General features: G+C 51.4%; 2 protein-coding genes across 3 annotated transcripts; both read right to left on the reverse strand.

The window, feature by feature from the left end:
* Positions 1–121: 121 nt before the first annotated feature.
* Positions 122–4106, reverse strand: LOC104564831 (carboxypeptidase A1). Of its 2 annotated transcripts, none has more exons than XM_010211469.2 (11): positions 4027–4106; positions 3818–3899; positions 3389–3523; positions 3091–3189; positions 2921–3022; positions 1605–1706; positions 1269–1379; positions 908–998; positions 576–775; positions 400–484; positions 122–309 (listed from the first exon to the last, which is right to left on the reverse strand). In XM_010211469.2, exons 1-11 carry the CDS (start codon positions 4089–4091, stop codon positions 122–124), a joined length of 1260 nt encoding a protein of 419 aa, XP_010209771.2. In that variant the 5' UTR covers positions 4092–4106. The 2 variants fall into 2 exon arrangements, with proteins under 2 accessions (XP_010209771.2, XP_088387913.1); XM_088531787.1 differs by having other exon boundaries at positions 1269–1375; positions 1601–1706; positions 4027–4091.
* A 3501-nt stretch (positions 4107–7607) lies between these two features.
* LOC104564826 (carboxypeptidase A2) lies at positions 7608–16326 on the reverse strand. Its single transcript, XM_010211464.2, has 11 exons — positions 16253–16326; positions 14249–14330; positions 13330–13464; positions 12490–12588; positions 11776–11877; positions 11426–11527; positions 10563–10673; positions 10127–10217; positions 9589–9788; positions 8662–8746; positions 7608–7818 (listed from the first exon to the last, which is right to left on the reverse strand). Exons 1-11 carry the CDS (start codon positions 16315–16317, stop codon positions 7631–7633), a joined length of 1260 nt encoding a protein of 419 aa, XP_010209766.2. The 5' UTR covers positions 16318–16326; the 3' UTR covers positions 7608–7630.
* Positions 16327–16775: the final 449 nt, after the last annotated feature.

Here is a 16775-nt window from a genome sequence, read left to right on the forward strand (position 1 = left end):
AGCCGGCGCGGACGAGACGAGACGGAGGCCGGTCGGAGCCGTAGGGCAAAGGCGGGTTTATTTGCGGCACCGCGGGGACGCGGAGGGCGGCGGGCGCCGCGCGGCGCCGGGGAACCCCCGCTCAGTAGGGGTGTTGTAGGACGTGCTCCATGATGTCCAGCAGCGCCGGCCACGTCTCCTGCGCCGTGGGGACGATGAGTCTGGCGGGCAGCAGGAAGCCATAGTAGCCCGTGTCGCGCAGCTCGAAGGTGTAGGAGTACTTGACGCCGTTGTCGTACGCCCAGTCTACCGTGGTGCCGGCCGACTGGTCTGCGAATGGAGGGGACAAGAGGACGTCACCGCGGTGGAGGGGGTTGGCCATGGTGGCATCCTCCCATGGGACAGGATGGGGACACTCACAGATGGTGTCGATGATGCTGCCATATGTGTACTGGGTGCCATACACGGCGGCCAAGTCCTTCACGGCCTTGGCGGCCAGCGCGTCCTGCAAGGAGGACGCCCCGCGGGCAGCGGTGAGGGCCCGGTCGGGCACCGCACACCCCACCGGGCACCCCGAGGTGCTGCGGCCTCCTCACCAGCTCCTCGTGGTCGGGCACCGGCTCCGACTTGTAGCCGTAGGGGTACATGAGCATCTGCGAGTAGCTGTGGATGGAGATGGCGGCCTTCACGTTGCCGTGCTGCAGGATGAAGTCCACGATGGATTTCACCTCACTCTCGGAGTGCGCGTAGGGACCGTGGTAGGTCTGGGAGCAGGGGTTGCTGCTGGAGCCAGAGCCTGGGACGCCGGGGGAGGAGACACCCGCTCACCATGGGGCCACCACGGCGCTGGGGCCACCACGGATGTTGAGAGGCAGCCCAGGTATTCCAGGGGTGTTCAGCATCTCCTGCGCCCACAGCACCACCCTACCTCCAAATCCCACGTCCCAGTTCCTGTTGGGGTCCACCCCGATGCAGGAGGACCCGGCGTTGATGGACCTCGTCTTCCGCCACATGCGATTCTAGGAGCAAGCATGGGAGAGGCCGTCACGGGGCTGGTGGGGACGAGCCCAGGCCACCAGGTCAGGTCTCACGCTGGGGTGTCACCAATGAGGGGACCAACCCACTCTGGCAGCTTCTGCTCTTCTGGGGCAACGTCCCAGGTGGGAAGGGGCAGCCCTGGACTCCTCTCCACCCAAAACTGTGATGTCCCCCATGCATGGTGGCATCCACAGCAGCTCTGCAGGAGCTGGGGGATACGACCAGGTTTCTCCTCCCGCTGAGGCACTTACAGTGCTCTGGGTGTAAGCGAAGCCATCGGGGTTGGTGACTATCTCGAAGAAGATGTCCAGGTTGTCCAGAATGGCGGTCACGGCGGGATCCTTGCCGTAATCCTCGGCTAGCTGCGTGGCGTGAAGAGCAGAAGGAGCCACCTTGAACCTCGCTTGAGCACACGGTGGGACGTGCAGAGACCAAGGAGCCACATGGCCAAGACCCAGACACCCAAGACCGACATGGGGACACTCTTGGACATCACCAGGGAGGTTGGAGCTCCCAGCCCCAGAGGTCCTTGCAGGAGCCACCACGGTGACAATCTCCTGGCCAGGGGCTCCCGCGCGGGCACCTACCTTGTTGGCCGTCCACACGCCGGTGGCTTGGGTGATCCACTCGCGCGAGTGAATGCCGGTGTCGAACCAGATGGCGGGGCGGCCCGAGCCGCCCGTGCTGAACTGCAAAGGGAGCGGGGCCGTGAGCGCGCTGCCCACGCGCGTGTGCACAGGTCTGCAGCTGGACACTGCACCTGCAGGCTTGTGCAAGCATGTGCATGCACCTGCAGCCTTGTGTGCATGCACCTGCAGGCTTTTGTGCATGCCTGCAAGCTGTGGAGCTGTGTGCAAGAGTGTGCATGCACCTGCAGACTCGTGCATCCGTGTGCATGCTTGTACACAATTCTGCAGGCTTGTGTGCATGCCTACAGGCTTGTGCATGCTCGTGCTGGTACAGACTTTTGCATGCTCATGCAAGCATGGACACTTGTGTGCATGCGTGTGCAGGCTTGTGGTCATGTCTGTGCATGCACGGCAGGCTTGTGCATATATGTGCAGGCTGAGGCACGCCTGTGCAGCGTTATGCACTTGTGTGCAGGCCCGTGCATGCATGAGCAGGCTTGTGCTCATGTGCGCACACTTGGGCAAATGTGTGCACGCTTGTGCACACACATGCCAGCTTGCACACATATGTAGAAGCTTCTGAATGCACGTATACATGTCGAAGTGTATGTTTGTGTGCAGGCTTGTGCACGCCTGTGCGGGCTTGGGCATGCACCTGTAGATTTGGGCTCACGGTGTGTGCAAGTGCAGACTTAAGCACACTTGTGCAGCCTTACGCACAAGTCTTCAGGGTTTTGCATGCTTGTGCATGGGCTTTGCTTGCACAGGCTTGTGCATGCCACTGCACACGTGTGCACTTCCGCATGCATGTGCTGTTTGTGCATGCATGTGCAGACCTAGGCCCACTTGTGCAGGCTTTTGCATGCACATGCAGACTTGTGCACTTGTATGCAGGCTTGTGCATGCATGTCTAGACTTGTGCAGGCTTGTTCTCATGTGTGCACATGCACGTGCACTTCCGTGCAGACTTGTGCATGCACATGTGAGCTTCTGCATGCATGTGCAGGCTTGTGCATGCACATGCTGGCTTGTTCTCACGTGTGCACTTCTGTGCAGACTTGTGCATGCACGTGTGAGCTTGTGCATGTGTGTGCATGCACATGCAGGCTTGTGCATGCACGTGCACCTCTGTGCAGACTTGTGCATGCACATGCAAGCTTGTGCATGCACGTGCACCTCTGTGCAGGCTTGTGCATGCACGTGTAAGCTTGTGCACGCCTGCACTTTGGCACTGCTTTGCTCCCGGTGAGGCCGGCGCTGCCCGTGGCACCCACCTTGAGCACGTAGAGCGGCCGCTTCTCGTAGCTCTCCCCGATCTGCAGCCTGGTGACCAGGTTGGGGTATTTGACCGTCAGCTCCTCCATCCAGTCGTAGATCTGCCAGGGACAGGGGAGTTGTCACCGCCGCTGTCACCCCCCGGCGTGGCCGCGCATCGGCCACCCACCTCCTCGATCGTGTGGTAGGAGGAGAAGTCGAAAGTGTCTGTGCTCCTCCGCAGCTTCCGGGACAGCCTCATGGTCCTCTTCTCCTCGTTGACCAATTCCTGGTTGGGAGAAGTCAACTGCGGCCTCCATCCCACCCCGAGGAACCCATGTCCTCCTGGCGGGACCACGTTTTTCCCACCCACTGGGTGTTTCTTTTGCCAAAAAGTCAACTGGAGTTGGCCTCTGGTTTCCATGTTCTCCTCCTCTTCCCAGCACCTCCCTCGAGATGGAGGTGAAGAGCTGCATCCCGCCCCTCACCTGCACATCCTCGATCATGACGCTGTAGGGAATGTTGTTGCTCTCCAGGAGGCTTTTGACGGCCTGGAGGTTCCGGAAAGGGACCCTGAGGTCCGCGGGGTGGCCGGGTTTGGTGGGGCCGCGCCAGAAGTCAACCTGGAGTGGGGAAGAGTGAGGGTGACTCCAGTGGCACCTCAGGATCTTCTGCCAAGGGCACTGGAAGCTGCGTGGGGACAACCGGGCAACTTTGCTGGGAAAACGGTGGCTGATCATGGCCTACGTTTAGTGGCCACCAGCACCTGGGGCGAGAAACGGTTCCACCTGGGCTCAGATGGACATTGAAGGTGGGATGGGGGCTCCTTGGCAGTGTTCCTCACGCCCATGACGGATCCGGCCACGTGCATGAGACCCGGCCAGCGCAGGCCAGACGCCGGGGCGATGGGCTCTCACCTGCAGTTCCTCCTGCTCACCCAGGGAGTGGAGCAGGGCGAGCTGAGCCTCATTGCCTGCCGTGGCGCGCAGGACCTGGTCTCTGCAGGAAGAAGAGAGCAAAAGGGGGGTTTGGGGATGTTTTGGGGCCTCCATCCCGCAGCTGCATGTGGAGCCTCCCCAGCGATGCCGTCCCCACCGCCACCTCCTCCCACTTCGGCCGGACTCACCCCACGAATTGCTCCTCGCCGCAGGCAGCGGCCGCGATGGCCAGGACGAGCAGGAGGACCCGCATGGTGGCCGACGTGGCCCTGCCTCAGGCCCCGGGGACCTTTATAGCCCCCGGTTGTCCTCCCGGGGCACCTCAGGGACCTTCCCACCAAGGCCACATCTGCTGCCCACGCCGGGCCGGTGGGTAAACGGCAAACAGATAAGCGAGGAACAGTGCCCCGGAGCCAAAAAACCCTGTGTGCTTTATTGGGAGAAGCAAATAAAGGAGGCGCCAAGTCAGGGCGGTTCTGAGGACATCCTCCTGGAGGTCCCAGGTCTGCTGCGGGGTGTTTTTCCCATGTCCTGCCTCATCCCAGCAGGAGCTGGAGGTCCCAGGTTCCACACAGTGAAGGGAAGGCGTTAGGGACATGAGAGTGTCCCTTATGCCTTCACAATACATGAGCTGTCGGGTGATTCCTGCCAGGAACCCCCATGCGCATCCGTGGTGGCACCTCTGAGCTTGTCCTTGGCCAGCGCTGTTGGGAGCCGCTGGGCTCCACACACCTGGGACAAGCTGTGGGGACCTGGATGATGGGGAAGCAAGTCCTCTTTTAGACGGGGTGTTAGGATCATAGGGATAATTCAGGATGGAAGGGAGTCTCGGGTCCAAACACCTGCCCAAAGCAGGGTCAGACCATGTTACTCAAGACCTCATCTAGTTGGGTCTCAAAACTCCTTAAGGACGGAGATTGCACAAGCTCTCTGGACTACTGCAGGCTGTTGTCATGGTGGAAAGGCCTCTCACATCCAGCCTGAGCATCTTCTGCTGATGCTGTTGTTTCTCACCCCATCGTGCACCACGTGAAGAGCCTGGCTCCGTCTTCTCAACAGCCTCCTGGTGGGTGTGGGGGAGCTGCTCGTACGTCTCTCCTCCAGGTTCAACCAGTCCAGCTCCATGAGCCTCTGATCCAGCTGCTGGCCATGTTGGTAGACTCAACTCAACCCACTCCGGTTTATCGGTGTCTTTCTGGGAGTGGGGCTCGCAAAACCGGATGCTGCTGTCATCAAGGTGTGCGCTTAGAAGAAGAGGGACAAGACGGCCTGGAAGCTCAGGTGGCCTCTGCCCGACGGAGCTTCAGAGCCAGAGCTGAAGTCTTGCCCGGTGTGAAGGCACCCGCAGGTGGCTGCCCAACACCGTCCCTGCCGCTCGCAGGGTCGGAGAGGCGGCAGCTCAGGTGGACCTGGGGACCAAGTTGGCCCCTCCAACAAGCCCTGGGAGGATGGGTCAGTTTGGGAACACGGCCCCATTCCGGAGAGTCACCGGCAGGAGGGACTGGGAGATGTTTGACCTGAGCAAGAGCGTGGCCAGAGGGTCCTCCCTGCCCAAGCCACGTGGAGGAACCTGCTCCTTCACCTGCTTGTCCCTGCCGGCAGCCTTGCACCCCGCGGCTCCGGCCCCGCGTTCCGCCCGCTTGCGCCGGGTGTGTTTGTTTTCCCGTCGCGCTCCGGAGGCGTGAGGAACCCGCCAGCTGCCGGCGGAAGCGGAGGACATCGAGATAAGCCGGTCGGACCTGCTAGCGCTCGCGCCAGGGGCAGGGCTGGCCAGTGCCTGACGCGTTGGTGGCTCCGGAGCACGGCCGGGAGACGGGAGCTCGTGAGAAAGGAGCTCAAGAAACTGGGGGTGGGAAAACGCAACCAGGGCGCCCATGAGATGGTCATGTTTGGCCATGCTGGGTCAATGGTCCTGCCGTCGTGGTCCTCTCCAAACCTAAGGAGGGAGGAAAGGGCCGGGACAAGCACACAGCGAGGTCACCCCAGGACACCTTCAGCAGCCGAGGGCTTGGCAGCGTCCTCAGGCAGAGCTTGTGGCTGGATCTTGGTTTTCCACAAGCTCCAAAGTGTCCCTCATCCCTACGCTAGCTCCGTTCTGAACCTGGGACCTCTGCAGTGTCCTACGGTTGCGTCCTGTGGCCCTTGCACGTAGACTGTCTCTGCCAGTAACTTAAATTTTCATCGGACCGTGAAGCATTGGAGCTGGAATAGGGTTGAAATCACACCTGGATGTTCAGGGTTCAACAAACAGATCACACGTCGTGATCCCCAGGATTAATTCTGGGCCCTTATTTACTAAAACAGACATAGCTGCAGAAGCCACCTGAGGCTAGTGGAGCCACCTGGACGCAGGCTATGGGCCAGAGGCTTCCTCTCCAAGCAGAGCTTTACCCTTCACCTTCTTAGATTTTAATTCTCTCCTCAGTCTCTGCGCTGGTGGAAGATCCCTTGGATGGTGACCTCTTCATCTAGATGGGAAAACAACGGGTTTCTTTTGCTATCTGAAGATCATCTGTAAAATCTCAGTAGCAGTTTGTCACAGGAGCAGTCACATCTCCCACCTTCCTCTCCTTTCATCAGCTCCTACTGGCTCTTGTCAAGGTGGATGGCCACAGGGTCTCTTATAGGTTTGACTGGCTCCTAAAATCTGCAATGCCTTGTAAGGAGTCTGGCATTCAAGTACAAGTGCAGAGAACCGAAAGGTTGCATGAAACGCTCTTTACACACAGACACACTTTGCCGTAGGAGGAACACACGCAAGCTTTTTATTCAACCCTATGCCATGCAGTTACAGTTGTCTCAAGAGAAGAAGATAATTTATTCATCGATGACCTGGATGAAGGCACAGAGTGCTCCCTCAGCAAGCTTGCTGATGACACCAAACTGGGAGGAGTAGCTGATACCCCAGAGGGCTGCGCTGCCATCCAGAGGGACCTGGACAGACTGGACAACTGGGCGGTGAAAAACCTCATGCAATTCAACAAGGCCAAGTGCAAGGTTCTGCACCTGGGGAGGAATAACCCCAGACACCAGGACAGGCTGGAGACCGACCTTCTGGAGAGCAGCTCTGCAGAGAGGGACCTGGGTGTCCTGGTGGGTGACAAGGTGACCATGAGGCAGCAGGTGCCTTCGTGGCCAAGAAGGCCAATGGGATCCTGGGGTGCATTAAGAAGAGCGTCTCCAGCAGGTCGAGGGAGTGGATCCTGCCCCTCTGCTCAGCCCTGGTGAGGCCACATCTGGAGTATTGTGTCCAGTTCTGGGCTCCACAGGACAAGAGGGATGTGGAGCTGCTGGAGAAGAGTCCAGCGCAGGGCTACGAGGATGATCAGGGGCCTGGAACATCTGCCCTATGAAGGCTGAGGGAGCTGGGCCTGTTCAGCCTGGAGAAGAGAAGGCTGAGAGGGGACCTGAGCAGTGTATATAAATACCTCAAGGAAGGGAGTGCAGAGGATGGTGCTGGTCTCTTTTCAGTGGTGGCCACTGATAGGACTAGGGGAAATGGCCGGAAACTGAAGCACCAAAAATTCCACAGGAACTTAAGGAAAAATTTCCCAACAGTGAGGGTGCCAGAGCACTGGAACAGGCTGCCCAGAGAGGTTGTGGAGTCTCCTTCTCTGGAGATCTTCAAACCCGCTTGGACGCAGTCCTGTGCCACGTGCTCTAGGTGACCCTGCGTGTGCAGGGAGGTTGGACTAGATGATCTCTAGAGGTCCCTTCCAACCTTAAGCATTCTATGATCCTATGATTCTATGAGCATTCTGTGATTTAGACAGCTGATTCCCACCCTGACTTTTAGTATGGGTTGTCTCGCACATGCTCCATGATCGTCTTCAGACCCAGCCAGGTCTCCTCTGCTGTTGGGATGATTTGGCTGGCGGGCAGGAGGAATCCGTAAGTACCAGTGTCTCGCAGCTCAAAGGCAAAAGAGTATTTGATGCCATAGTCGTAGCTCCAGTCGATGCTGCCGCCACTGGCTTGGTCTGAAAGAGAAAGGGAGAAAAAGCCACAAGAGATGCATGGAGGGCTGATCTGGGTTATGCTTCCATGCAGCACTTCCAGCTACCAGAGCCAATTTGCGCTGAAGGTGCTGGGAGTTTCTCAGGATGGAGCCATACACAGGGAAGTGACAGCATTCCTGCTTTGGGGCTTGTGACATTGAGAGGGTGCTCCCCAGGAAGGAGCTTTATGGGGGTAACAGAGTGACAAAGATGATGAAGGAATTGGAGCATCTATCAAATGAGGAAAGACTGAGCAAGCGGGGCCTGTTTAGCTTGGAGAAGGGAAGGCTGAGAGGAATCTGATCAACATGGACAAATACCTGAGGGAGGAATGTAGGGAGGATGGGGCCAAACTCTTGTGGGTGGTGGCCAGGGACAGGACAAGGGCTCATGGGTGCAAGTTGAAGCCCAGGCAGCTCCATGTCCATGTGAGGAAGAACTTCCTTGGTGTGAGGGTGCCAGAGCCCTGGCACAGGCTGCCCAGAGAGGCTGTGGAGGCTCCTTCTCTGGAGATGTCCAACCCGCCTGGATGCCACCCTGTGCCCCGTGCTCTGGGTGTCCCTGCTGGAGCAGGGGCTGCACTGGGTGATCCCTAGAGGTCCCTTCCACCCTCAGGTGTTGTCTGGGATTCTGTGAATATTTGTGAGGGACAAGGACTAGGCTTCAGTGTGAACGCTCAGCTGGCAGTATCTGACTTAGGGTGCTGCTCTGCTGAAGCTGCACTAATTCCAGGGGAGACTTGGTGGGTGAGAGACCTTGGGGGAGACCAGAGTGTCTGTTTTCCCCTAGGATAGCCCATAAAGCTCCAACTGGTGTGATACTCACAGATAGTGGTGCAAATGCTCCCCACCTCAAAGGTGGTGCCATACAGGGAATGGATGGAACTGGCAGCAGCTTTGCCCACGCTATCCTGGAGAGGAGAAGATGGAGTCAGAAAGTAGCCATGCTTAATGACACCAAATGTCCAGACTTCAGCACCCTCAGCCCTGCTTAAGGAAGTCTCCAACTTCCCTTTAGAACCTATTCTCACTCACTGCAAAACCAGGGAGTGACACAACAGGCAAATTAGTATAAAAGCTCCCATATCAAATCACCTGGTGTTTCCTCTCATCCAATGTCTTATCAATAGAAGCTTCAGAAGACGCAAGAAAACCTCAAGGCACTCAGAGACTTTACACTACTTCACTCTCAGCTTTGTGCTCACTTCAACTACGCAATGGGTAGGTGTAGAAAACAAAATGGAGATAGATTCTTCTTGGTGGCATCCAGCAGGAGGATGAGGGGCAACAACCTGCCCCATGGGAGATTCCTCAGAAATATTAGGAAAAAGGCAATCCCCATGAGCACGAGAAACTTTGGAATGGGCCCAAATAAACTGTGGGATCTTTGGGAACGTTCAGCATTCAGATGCACCAGGCTCTGAGTAGCTTCATCTAACTTTGCTGGCTCTGACTTCAAAGCTGGCCTAGAGACCTCCAGACCTAAGTTGTCCTATGGTGATGTGATTCGTAACCCCTCAAAGATATTAATCCAGATGTGAGTGCTGTCATTTAGGTTAAAGAAGGAAATGTTTGCAAGCCTCCGATGAGGGAACAGGGCTGCCAGTGGGTGGGAATGGCAAACACAGGGATGTATGGCAAACACATGGATAGGATGGCCAAATTCAGGGCATTTATCCAGTTATCTCTAATACTCAAGGATGGAAAGGCAGCTGGAAGGACAGAGGAAGATACGGTGCAGTCAGCGTCTCACCAGCTCTGCATAGTCTGCTGGTTTCGTGCATTTGTAGCCGTAGGGGTACATCAGGAGCTGAGAGTAACTGTGGAGGGTGAGGAAGGCCACGATGTTGCCATGATTCTCAATAAAATCTACGATAGATTTTACTTCCACCTCCGAGTTGGCACTGGGCCCATGGTAAGTGTCAGAGCAGGGATTACTACTGGCTCCAGGACCTGTTGATACAGAAGTAAGAACTGGTGTTCAGGGAAGGACAACACAAATTTGGGCAATTCCGAGGTCTTCAGCAAAGCCTTGGATGCTGATATATGACAGCAGTGATAGAGTATGGATGCTGGAGGGATTTATTGCTAGAAGGGACAGGTTACTTGCCTCATCTTCAGCTCTTTGGCAACTAGTCAATAAGAAATCCTCTTTATAAAAGCCAACTACTGTTATGTTTGACCATTTGCTTTCTGAATCACTTAAGGAGTTTGCTGTTTCCACGTAACGGGATCCAGGGGCAAAGGGAACCTTCTCAGTGACAGACAGAACCCCAAAACTTTGTTCCTACCTCCAAAACCTGCATCCCAGTTCCTGTTTGGATCAACTCCAATGCACAGACAGCCTTGATTCCTGGAGCGTGTCTTGCGCCACATGCGATTCTAGAACAGAGCAACACTGGGGCTTTGCAAAGGAGCCAAGTTCAGGCCTTGCATTGCCAGAGGTAGCTTCCATTCCCCAGGAACCAGTCCTGGGTGCAAGCTGAGGACTCCTTCTGATGGGCTAACTGCCCAGATGCGCCCGTGGAGACAATTTGGTGAATTTACTGGTGAATTTACAGTGAAGGAAAAAAGATGGTTTAGATAAGCAACCAGTGTCTTTGGCTGCCTGACTCTTTTGCACTGTTACGCCGTTAAGAAATGAACTTTTGGAAACCTCACATTTTTGTCAGCTTGGAAGAGCACGAGAGCTTCCTAACCGAGCTCAGAGGCAGTGTGCTTACTCACTTCAGTGTGAGTGAATTCATATCCATCAGGGTTTGCGACTGCCAGCAGGAAAATGTCCATTTTATCCAGCAGAGAGGTGATGGAGGGATCACTGCCGTAGTCAGAAGCAATCTAAGCAGAGAGAACACAGGGCACATCGTAATGATCAGGAATGTCCTTCCCTCTTGCTCACACTCTAGTGGCTGGGGACAGGGGCAAGTCTGGCTTTTTGAGCAGGCAAACGAGAAACATTAATTATCTGCAGGCAGTAATTGTTCCTTGTTAAAGCTGGGGCTCAGAGACAGCGATGAGCTATTTTATTCAGCTATTTTTTTTTCACAAGACAGGAATTTGATGGAAAAGGGCAACAAAATGTTCTCCTGCAAGTCCCCAAGAACGCATCAAAGCTCAAACTAGGATGGAGATGAATTAGCCCAGTTTGGGAATCTAGAATGATGCTGCACTTCTCTGGTGGCTTCCTCATTTTCAGCAGAATTCAAATGCTCATTTGAATTGAGCTGGAATTTTTGAGCATTTTTGTCTTCTGTGTCTGCAGACCAAATATTAGCAAACCAATGCTAGTTTTCTCAAACTAATCTTATTTTTTTCATCCTCAGTCACTCATGAAATTATCAGCCCTCAAGTCCTCAACAATTCCACCCGGACCATGACATTTTGCCTGCCTAAACTTCTCCCTGCTGTTGCAGTATTTCAATTCTGCATCTTAACAGTTGCCATAGCCCATCTGGAGTCAGCTGCTTTTTAGGATATGTGAAGCAGAAGCAGCAGACCTAGATTAAGTACATATAGGTGTGGTAGATATACTCTGAAATGGCCAAGGGCATTCCCAAGACAAAAGACAAAGCAGTGGCAGCTGAAGTGACCTTTCTAGCTATCCATATGGCGCTTGCTTGGGTGATCCACTCTCGGGAATGGATTCCGGCGTCAATCCAGATCGCAGGACGGTTCGTTCCTCCAGTGCTGAACTGCCAAATGAAACAGAAATTCATAAAACTCTCCCTGACACCTCTTAGTCAAGCATGCCGTATAGACTGGGATGATTTGGACTGATTTTTATCTATAATATAACAAAATCGAGAACACAGTAGTATTGTACAGTAGTATACACTACAGTAGTATACACTCATACATATTTTGATATGAATATACACACACATATATACATACACACTGATATACACTCTTAAATATGTTATATGCACTGGAACCTTACCTTGAGCACATACAAAGGCCGCTTTTCATAGGATTCCCCAATCGTTAGTTTACTGACAATGCCGCTACACTCGTGTGCGAGATTATCCAGTTCTTCATAAATCTAAAATTAAAAGTGAGGATGACACTTATATCCCGTCTATGTTTTGTGCTGCCCTGAACAATGGTAGGATCTGATGAAATCCGGTGAAATCCACTTTATTCCCTTCTGCCTGCATTAGTAAGGCCTCTCCAAAGCCCCTGCTCACCCTACAACAGCGTGGTCAGTGCCCAGCTTCTCAGGTGCAGGAGGAAGCAGTGCTGGATCTCCATGATCTACTTATTCCAAGGAACAAGTTCAAAATCCACTTCAAGAACACCCTGGTAGTAAAAACACCTTATCCTCTGCTTTGCTCTGGCTGAAACTTTCCTGTATTACCCTACTTCAAGATGTATTTATTTCTCACTCTTTTCGGAAGTATCGCTGAGGGGTCAGGAGGAAGAATTTTGATAGAGCTTTATCCAAAAGTTTGAGAAAAAGTGTGACCAACACTGACTCTCCTCTGTGAGGGAGAGTGTTGTCCTACAGTGCTGACCACAAAAAACAAAACCGTGTGCCACAAGCAGCCAGATGGGAATTTTAGATCCTAACACAGGATTTAATCGAAGAGAGCATGGGAAAAACAAGCCAGAAAAAAGAATGATCTTCCCCAAAAGGTGGGTTCAAGTTACTCACCGAGGTTAAAGAATGGTAAGTACCATAGTTGAAAGTGTTGCTGCTGCGCTCCCGCTGTTGGCTCAAGGCCATGGCTTGCTTTTCTTCATCTAGTACGACCTAAAACAAGTGATTCAAAGGCAAAGGGAGGCCTGTTTGCTTGGCAGACCCCTCTCGCAGTGTTCCCTGTAAATAATGAGATGCTGCTCCTGTGTCCTGGCTCTGGATACAGTCCCAACCCCACACGGCTACGGAGCAAACTCCTGTTTCTGCTGGTGGAGTGAGGAAGGCAAGATCACTGGCATTGCTCAGCATTAAATGTTAAACATGAGTTAAAATTTACAAGATTAGTATCAGAAAGTTTGAAAAAGGGGCAGTGTTTCTACTGAGTTCATCTTTAGATGCCAGCTTGGAATTACTGCTCATGAAACAACACTAGGTTAGTGCCCAGAGTGGGATTTTGGCCCTCACACTCTGCTGTACAGTTCTCTTGGGTTATGATGCCCAGAGCTGTTCTTAGCACAGCTTACTGAATTATAGGTAACTTCCTGCAGTGATTCCCAAACTTCCAATGGCAAAAAACATGCAAAATTTCACTTATTAAATACGCCTGTGGAGCTAATGAGTCACTGCTCAGAATGGTTGCAAAGAGCATCCACAGAGAGACCTCCACAGCTTCCCAGGGCAGTGATTCACAGACCATCTTGAGGGAAATGGGGACTTATCCATGGTCTACAAAAGCAAGGGAAGGGAAAGCAGGATGCAGAACAGTTCTTGGATTAATTAATAGGGCCAGATCAAAACGTGCTAATTGTTTCTACTGGATTTAGAAGGTAATTGCATGCCCATGGCATCATCTACCTGCAGGTCTTCAATCAGGATAGAGTACTCGATGCTGTTGGACTCCAGGAAGACTTTGACGGCTTGGAGGCTGTGAAAAGGGATCCGGACATCCACAGGGAGAGCAGGGGAAGAGGGGTTTAACCAGAAATCCAGCTGGAAAGAAAAATGGATTTGCTGTGAGAGGGCAAACAGCTTCCCCAAAGCTCTAGAAACACCCATTTCTCCCAAATTGTGCTTGCAGCACGCTCCCCTTTGCAGCTTGGCCTCACCTCAATTTTACACTGGTTAATGTGCTCAACTTGAGAAAAAAAATATGGGAGTTCGGGGGTTAAAGCCAGTATTTGCACTGACTTCAGAGCTTTATTTGTATAAGCAAGAGGAATTTTTAGTCTTCTATTATGATTATTTTACTGTTTTCCTTTTTACCAGTGGTAGTTTCAAGAGAAGTTCCATATTACAATATTAAGTAATGTGAAACATTGCTTTTGTGCCTCCTTTGGCATGGCTTTGTAAGATGTTGGTTTATATATTACTCAAATCAATAATTTTAAAGATAATTGTAATAACTCTCTGCAATGGCAATAAAAGCTCTAATACCTAGAATTTTATGGCATGCTTTCAATATGGTATAGGCTCTAATAAATTCCTCTTACTACTCTTGGAGACAAACACAGAAATATTAGTGTCCCCATCTTAAAAAAGGGAATTTTGGTACTAAGGTTTAGTGTAGATCAATTAAAATATGACTATAAGCCCAGACAAGAGAGAAGGTGAATGTGGGCACTCCTGGCTGGTGCCAGAACTTGTAGCTCCGACATCGACTCCTGTTAAAGCTACTTATTTATGGCAGCATTGTGAAAAATATTGTGAAAACCTTCCCAGCACAATGAACCCATGGCCTGGAGTGTTAACAAGTGCCTCTGTGGTAGTAACTTACCTGGAGATGTTCCAGTGTTTCCAAAAATTGCAGTTTTTGAATCTGTTCCTTGTTGCTTGCTCTGATTCGGAGAACCTGGTGTCTGCAGCAAACCAATAAGTCTTCAGAACAAAGTCTTGAGCAAGGACCTTGCTGAACCAGCTTGTTATTGAGATTATGGATTATGGATTTGAAGAAGAGTCACTTTGATACAATGAGTACAGACCTCTCTAACGCCCTTGACTTTGTGCTGCCCAAAGGTTCAACTCACAACACGCAGATCCAACCAGCTACGTGGGCCTCAGCTGAGTAACTTGCTCAATGGCACTTCCTAAGGTATCACTGGAGACAAAACATCATCAAGTGGATCAGTTTTCACTTGGTTAAAAAGATCGATCTCGAACCTATTTATTTTTGTTAGCAACTTGCTACAAAAAAAAATGTTTGAGTTTGCAAATGATGGAATGTTTTGGGTGTTTATATATGTATATAAAGGAGAGCAGACACTAAATATGAGTTCACCTCACCTTTCTTGAGTTGTTTAATGCAAGGACTGTTGACTAACTTCCCTCTGTCACCAGAAGCTGATGCCATCAGAGGGTGGTTTGCACCATTCCGGATGGGCGGATGGGATGAATCATCTCCTGGAAGGACCTTCCTCACTGGTCACAGAGGGAACCTCGGTGATTAACTTAAGCTAGACCTTGTGCTTTTTAGAAGGGGAGTTGAGAAATGACAGAGCCAAACTCTTCTTGGTAGGGGCAGATGGTAACAACAAGGGGCAACAGCTCCACGTTCTGCTGTGAACAGGAGGCTGGACTAAAAAGTTCCAGAGGCCCCTTCCAACCGATGCCTCTATGAAATAAAAAGGATCTCCTAAAAAGAGTAACTCCTAAAGGAGTTATTCTGTGATGCAACATGCGGATAAACTTTAGAACATAATGGCTGGAAACACTGGTCCAAATTGCTTAGCAAGGCTTGGAAAAGGATCAAGCATTTCCAGGGAAGTAAGAGTCCCCCAAAATAACGAGAAGCTGTTAGTGCTTCGCTTGAATAACGATCCAAGCCTGAGGTTTGTGAAACCTCAGCACTGAAAGGAGAAATATTTATTGAGGCAGAGCTGTGTACAGAGTCTGACTTTCATTGGAAGTTTTATTCTAGGATCTTGGATTTCTCTGGAGTAATTCTGCACAATATTTGGAGTGAACTTTCAGGCAAATGTATTAGAAGCAGAAGGAGAAATAAAACTTCATGGGGTGATACCCCAGAAAACACATAAAATCACGAAAACAGCATAAATAGAGGCCCTAGTGGGACTCCTGAATTTCTTTCCTGGCCATTGATAAAAATCGTGTGGAACATGAAAGATTCAAACGAGTTTCACGCTTATCTTTCGGGATTACTCATAACTCAAAACCATTACAGGTGTGAGAGAAAGAATTTAAACCCTGAATCTCAAACACCAGCTCCTTGTTTGGATGCAAAGGCAGGTTGTGATCGCCTGGCATTTGCTGGACAAGATCTGCTAGGCTGAATATTCAAGGTTTTGGGGAAGGTTCAAGCTCGAGGCTTTGCAGGATGATCCCTGACTCTACCAGAACCTGAAAAAAAAGCCTTGGGAGAACATGAACTTAATCACAGTGCTTGGAAAAGACCTTCAAGATCATGGAGTGCAACTGTAAGATGAATTTAACTCTGCGGCTAGACCCACCTCCGTAGAAAACCCAGATCAAGCTGAAGAGGAAGATTCATTCAAAGTATCAAAGCCACCAACTTCCTAGTGACTTAATTATATTGTATGATTTAGTGCAGTATTAGGAGATACTCTTTGGTAGAACTGCATAGCCAGATTCTCATCTCCACATGATTTGAGATACAGAAAAGAGCTAATTTAACCTATTTTAGAGACAAGTTAGTTGTGAAAAGAAGATGCCCCAAACCGATTTTGTTAAGTGAAGATACTGAAGAAAGCGACTGAAAAATACAGCCTTGAAAAGAAAGGTCTTCTACAGATGTGCAACTCACCCAACAAATGTTTCCAGGCACAAGGAAGCCCCGAAGAGGGCACCGAAGACCAAAATCAGCTTCATGTTTGATGGAAAGAGCAGATCAGTCTAGCAAAGGCAAATTTATAGAGGGCTTGTTAGGAAACCCTAGTGCAGGTAAAACACATCTGAATGCCATGTGCCCGCGTTCACACGTGTATCAAAGCTTTCAAGCAATCAGAAGATAAGGGGCTGAAACTACCTCAACATATTTTTCTACAGACACATTTACAGCTAAGCACAGAAGGGGCTTTCAAAGCTTTGTCCACAAAGCTCCTTGGCGGATGTTTTTCTCGGCAGAAGAAAATAAGAGTCAAACTGAGGGACCTTTTAACCCACATCGGGGTGCAGGGGAGCTCTGCCAGAAGACTCTTGGCCATGGGTTTTCCCGTGCTAATATTTCTCCTCCTCCAGTTTTCTAGTAGTCCATTTCTTGTCCCAAAGAGGCAGCCAGCAGAAAAAAAAATCTCACATGGGCTAAAATATTTGATTAATTTGAGTTG

Source organism: Tinamus guttatus, unplaced genomic scaffold (genome assembly GCF_059628265.1).
Source record: "Tinamus guttatus ecotype Peru unplaced genomic scaffold, ASM5962826v1 Tinamus_guttatus_pri_ptg000434l, whole genome shotgun sequence".
Classification (NCBI taxonomy): Eukaryota; Metazoa; Chordata; class Aves; order Tinamiformes; family Tinamidae; genus Tinamus; species Tinamus guttatus.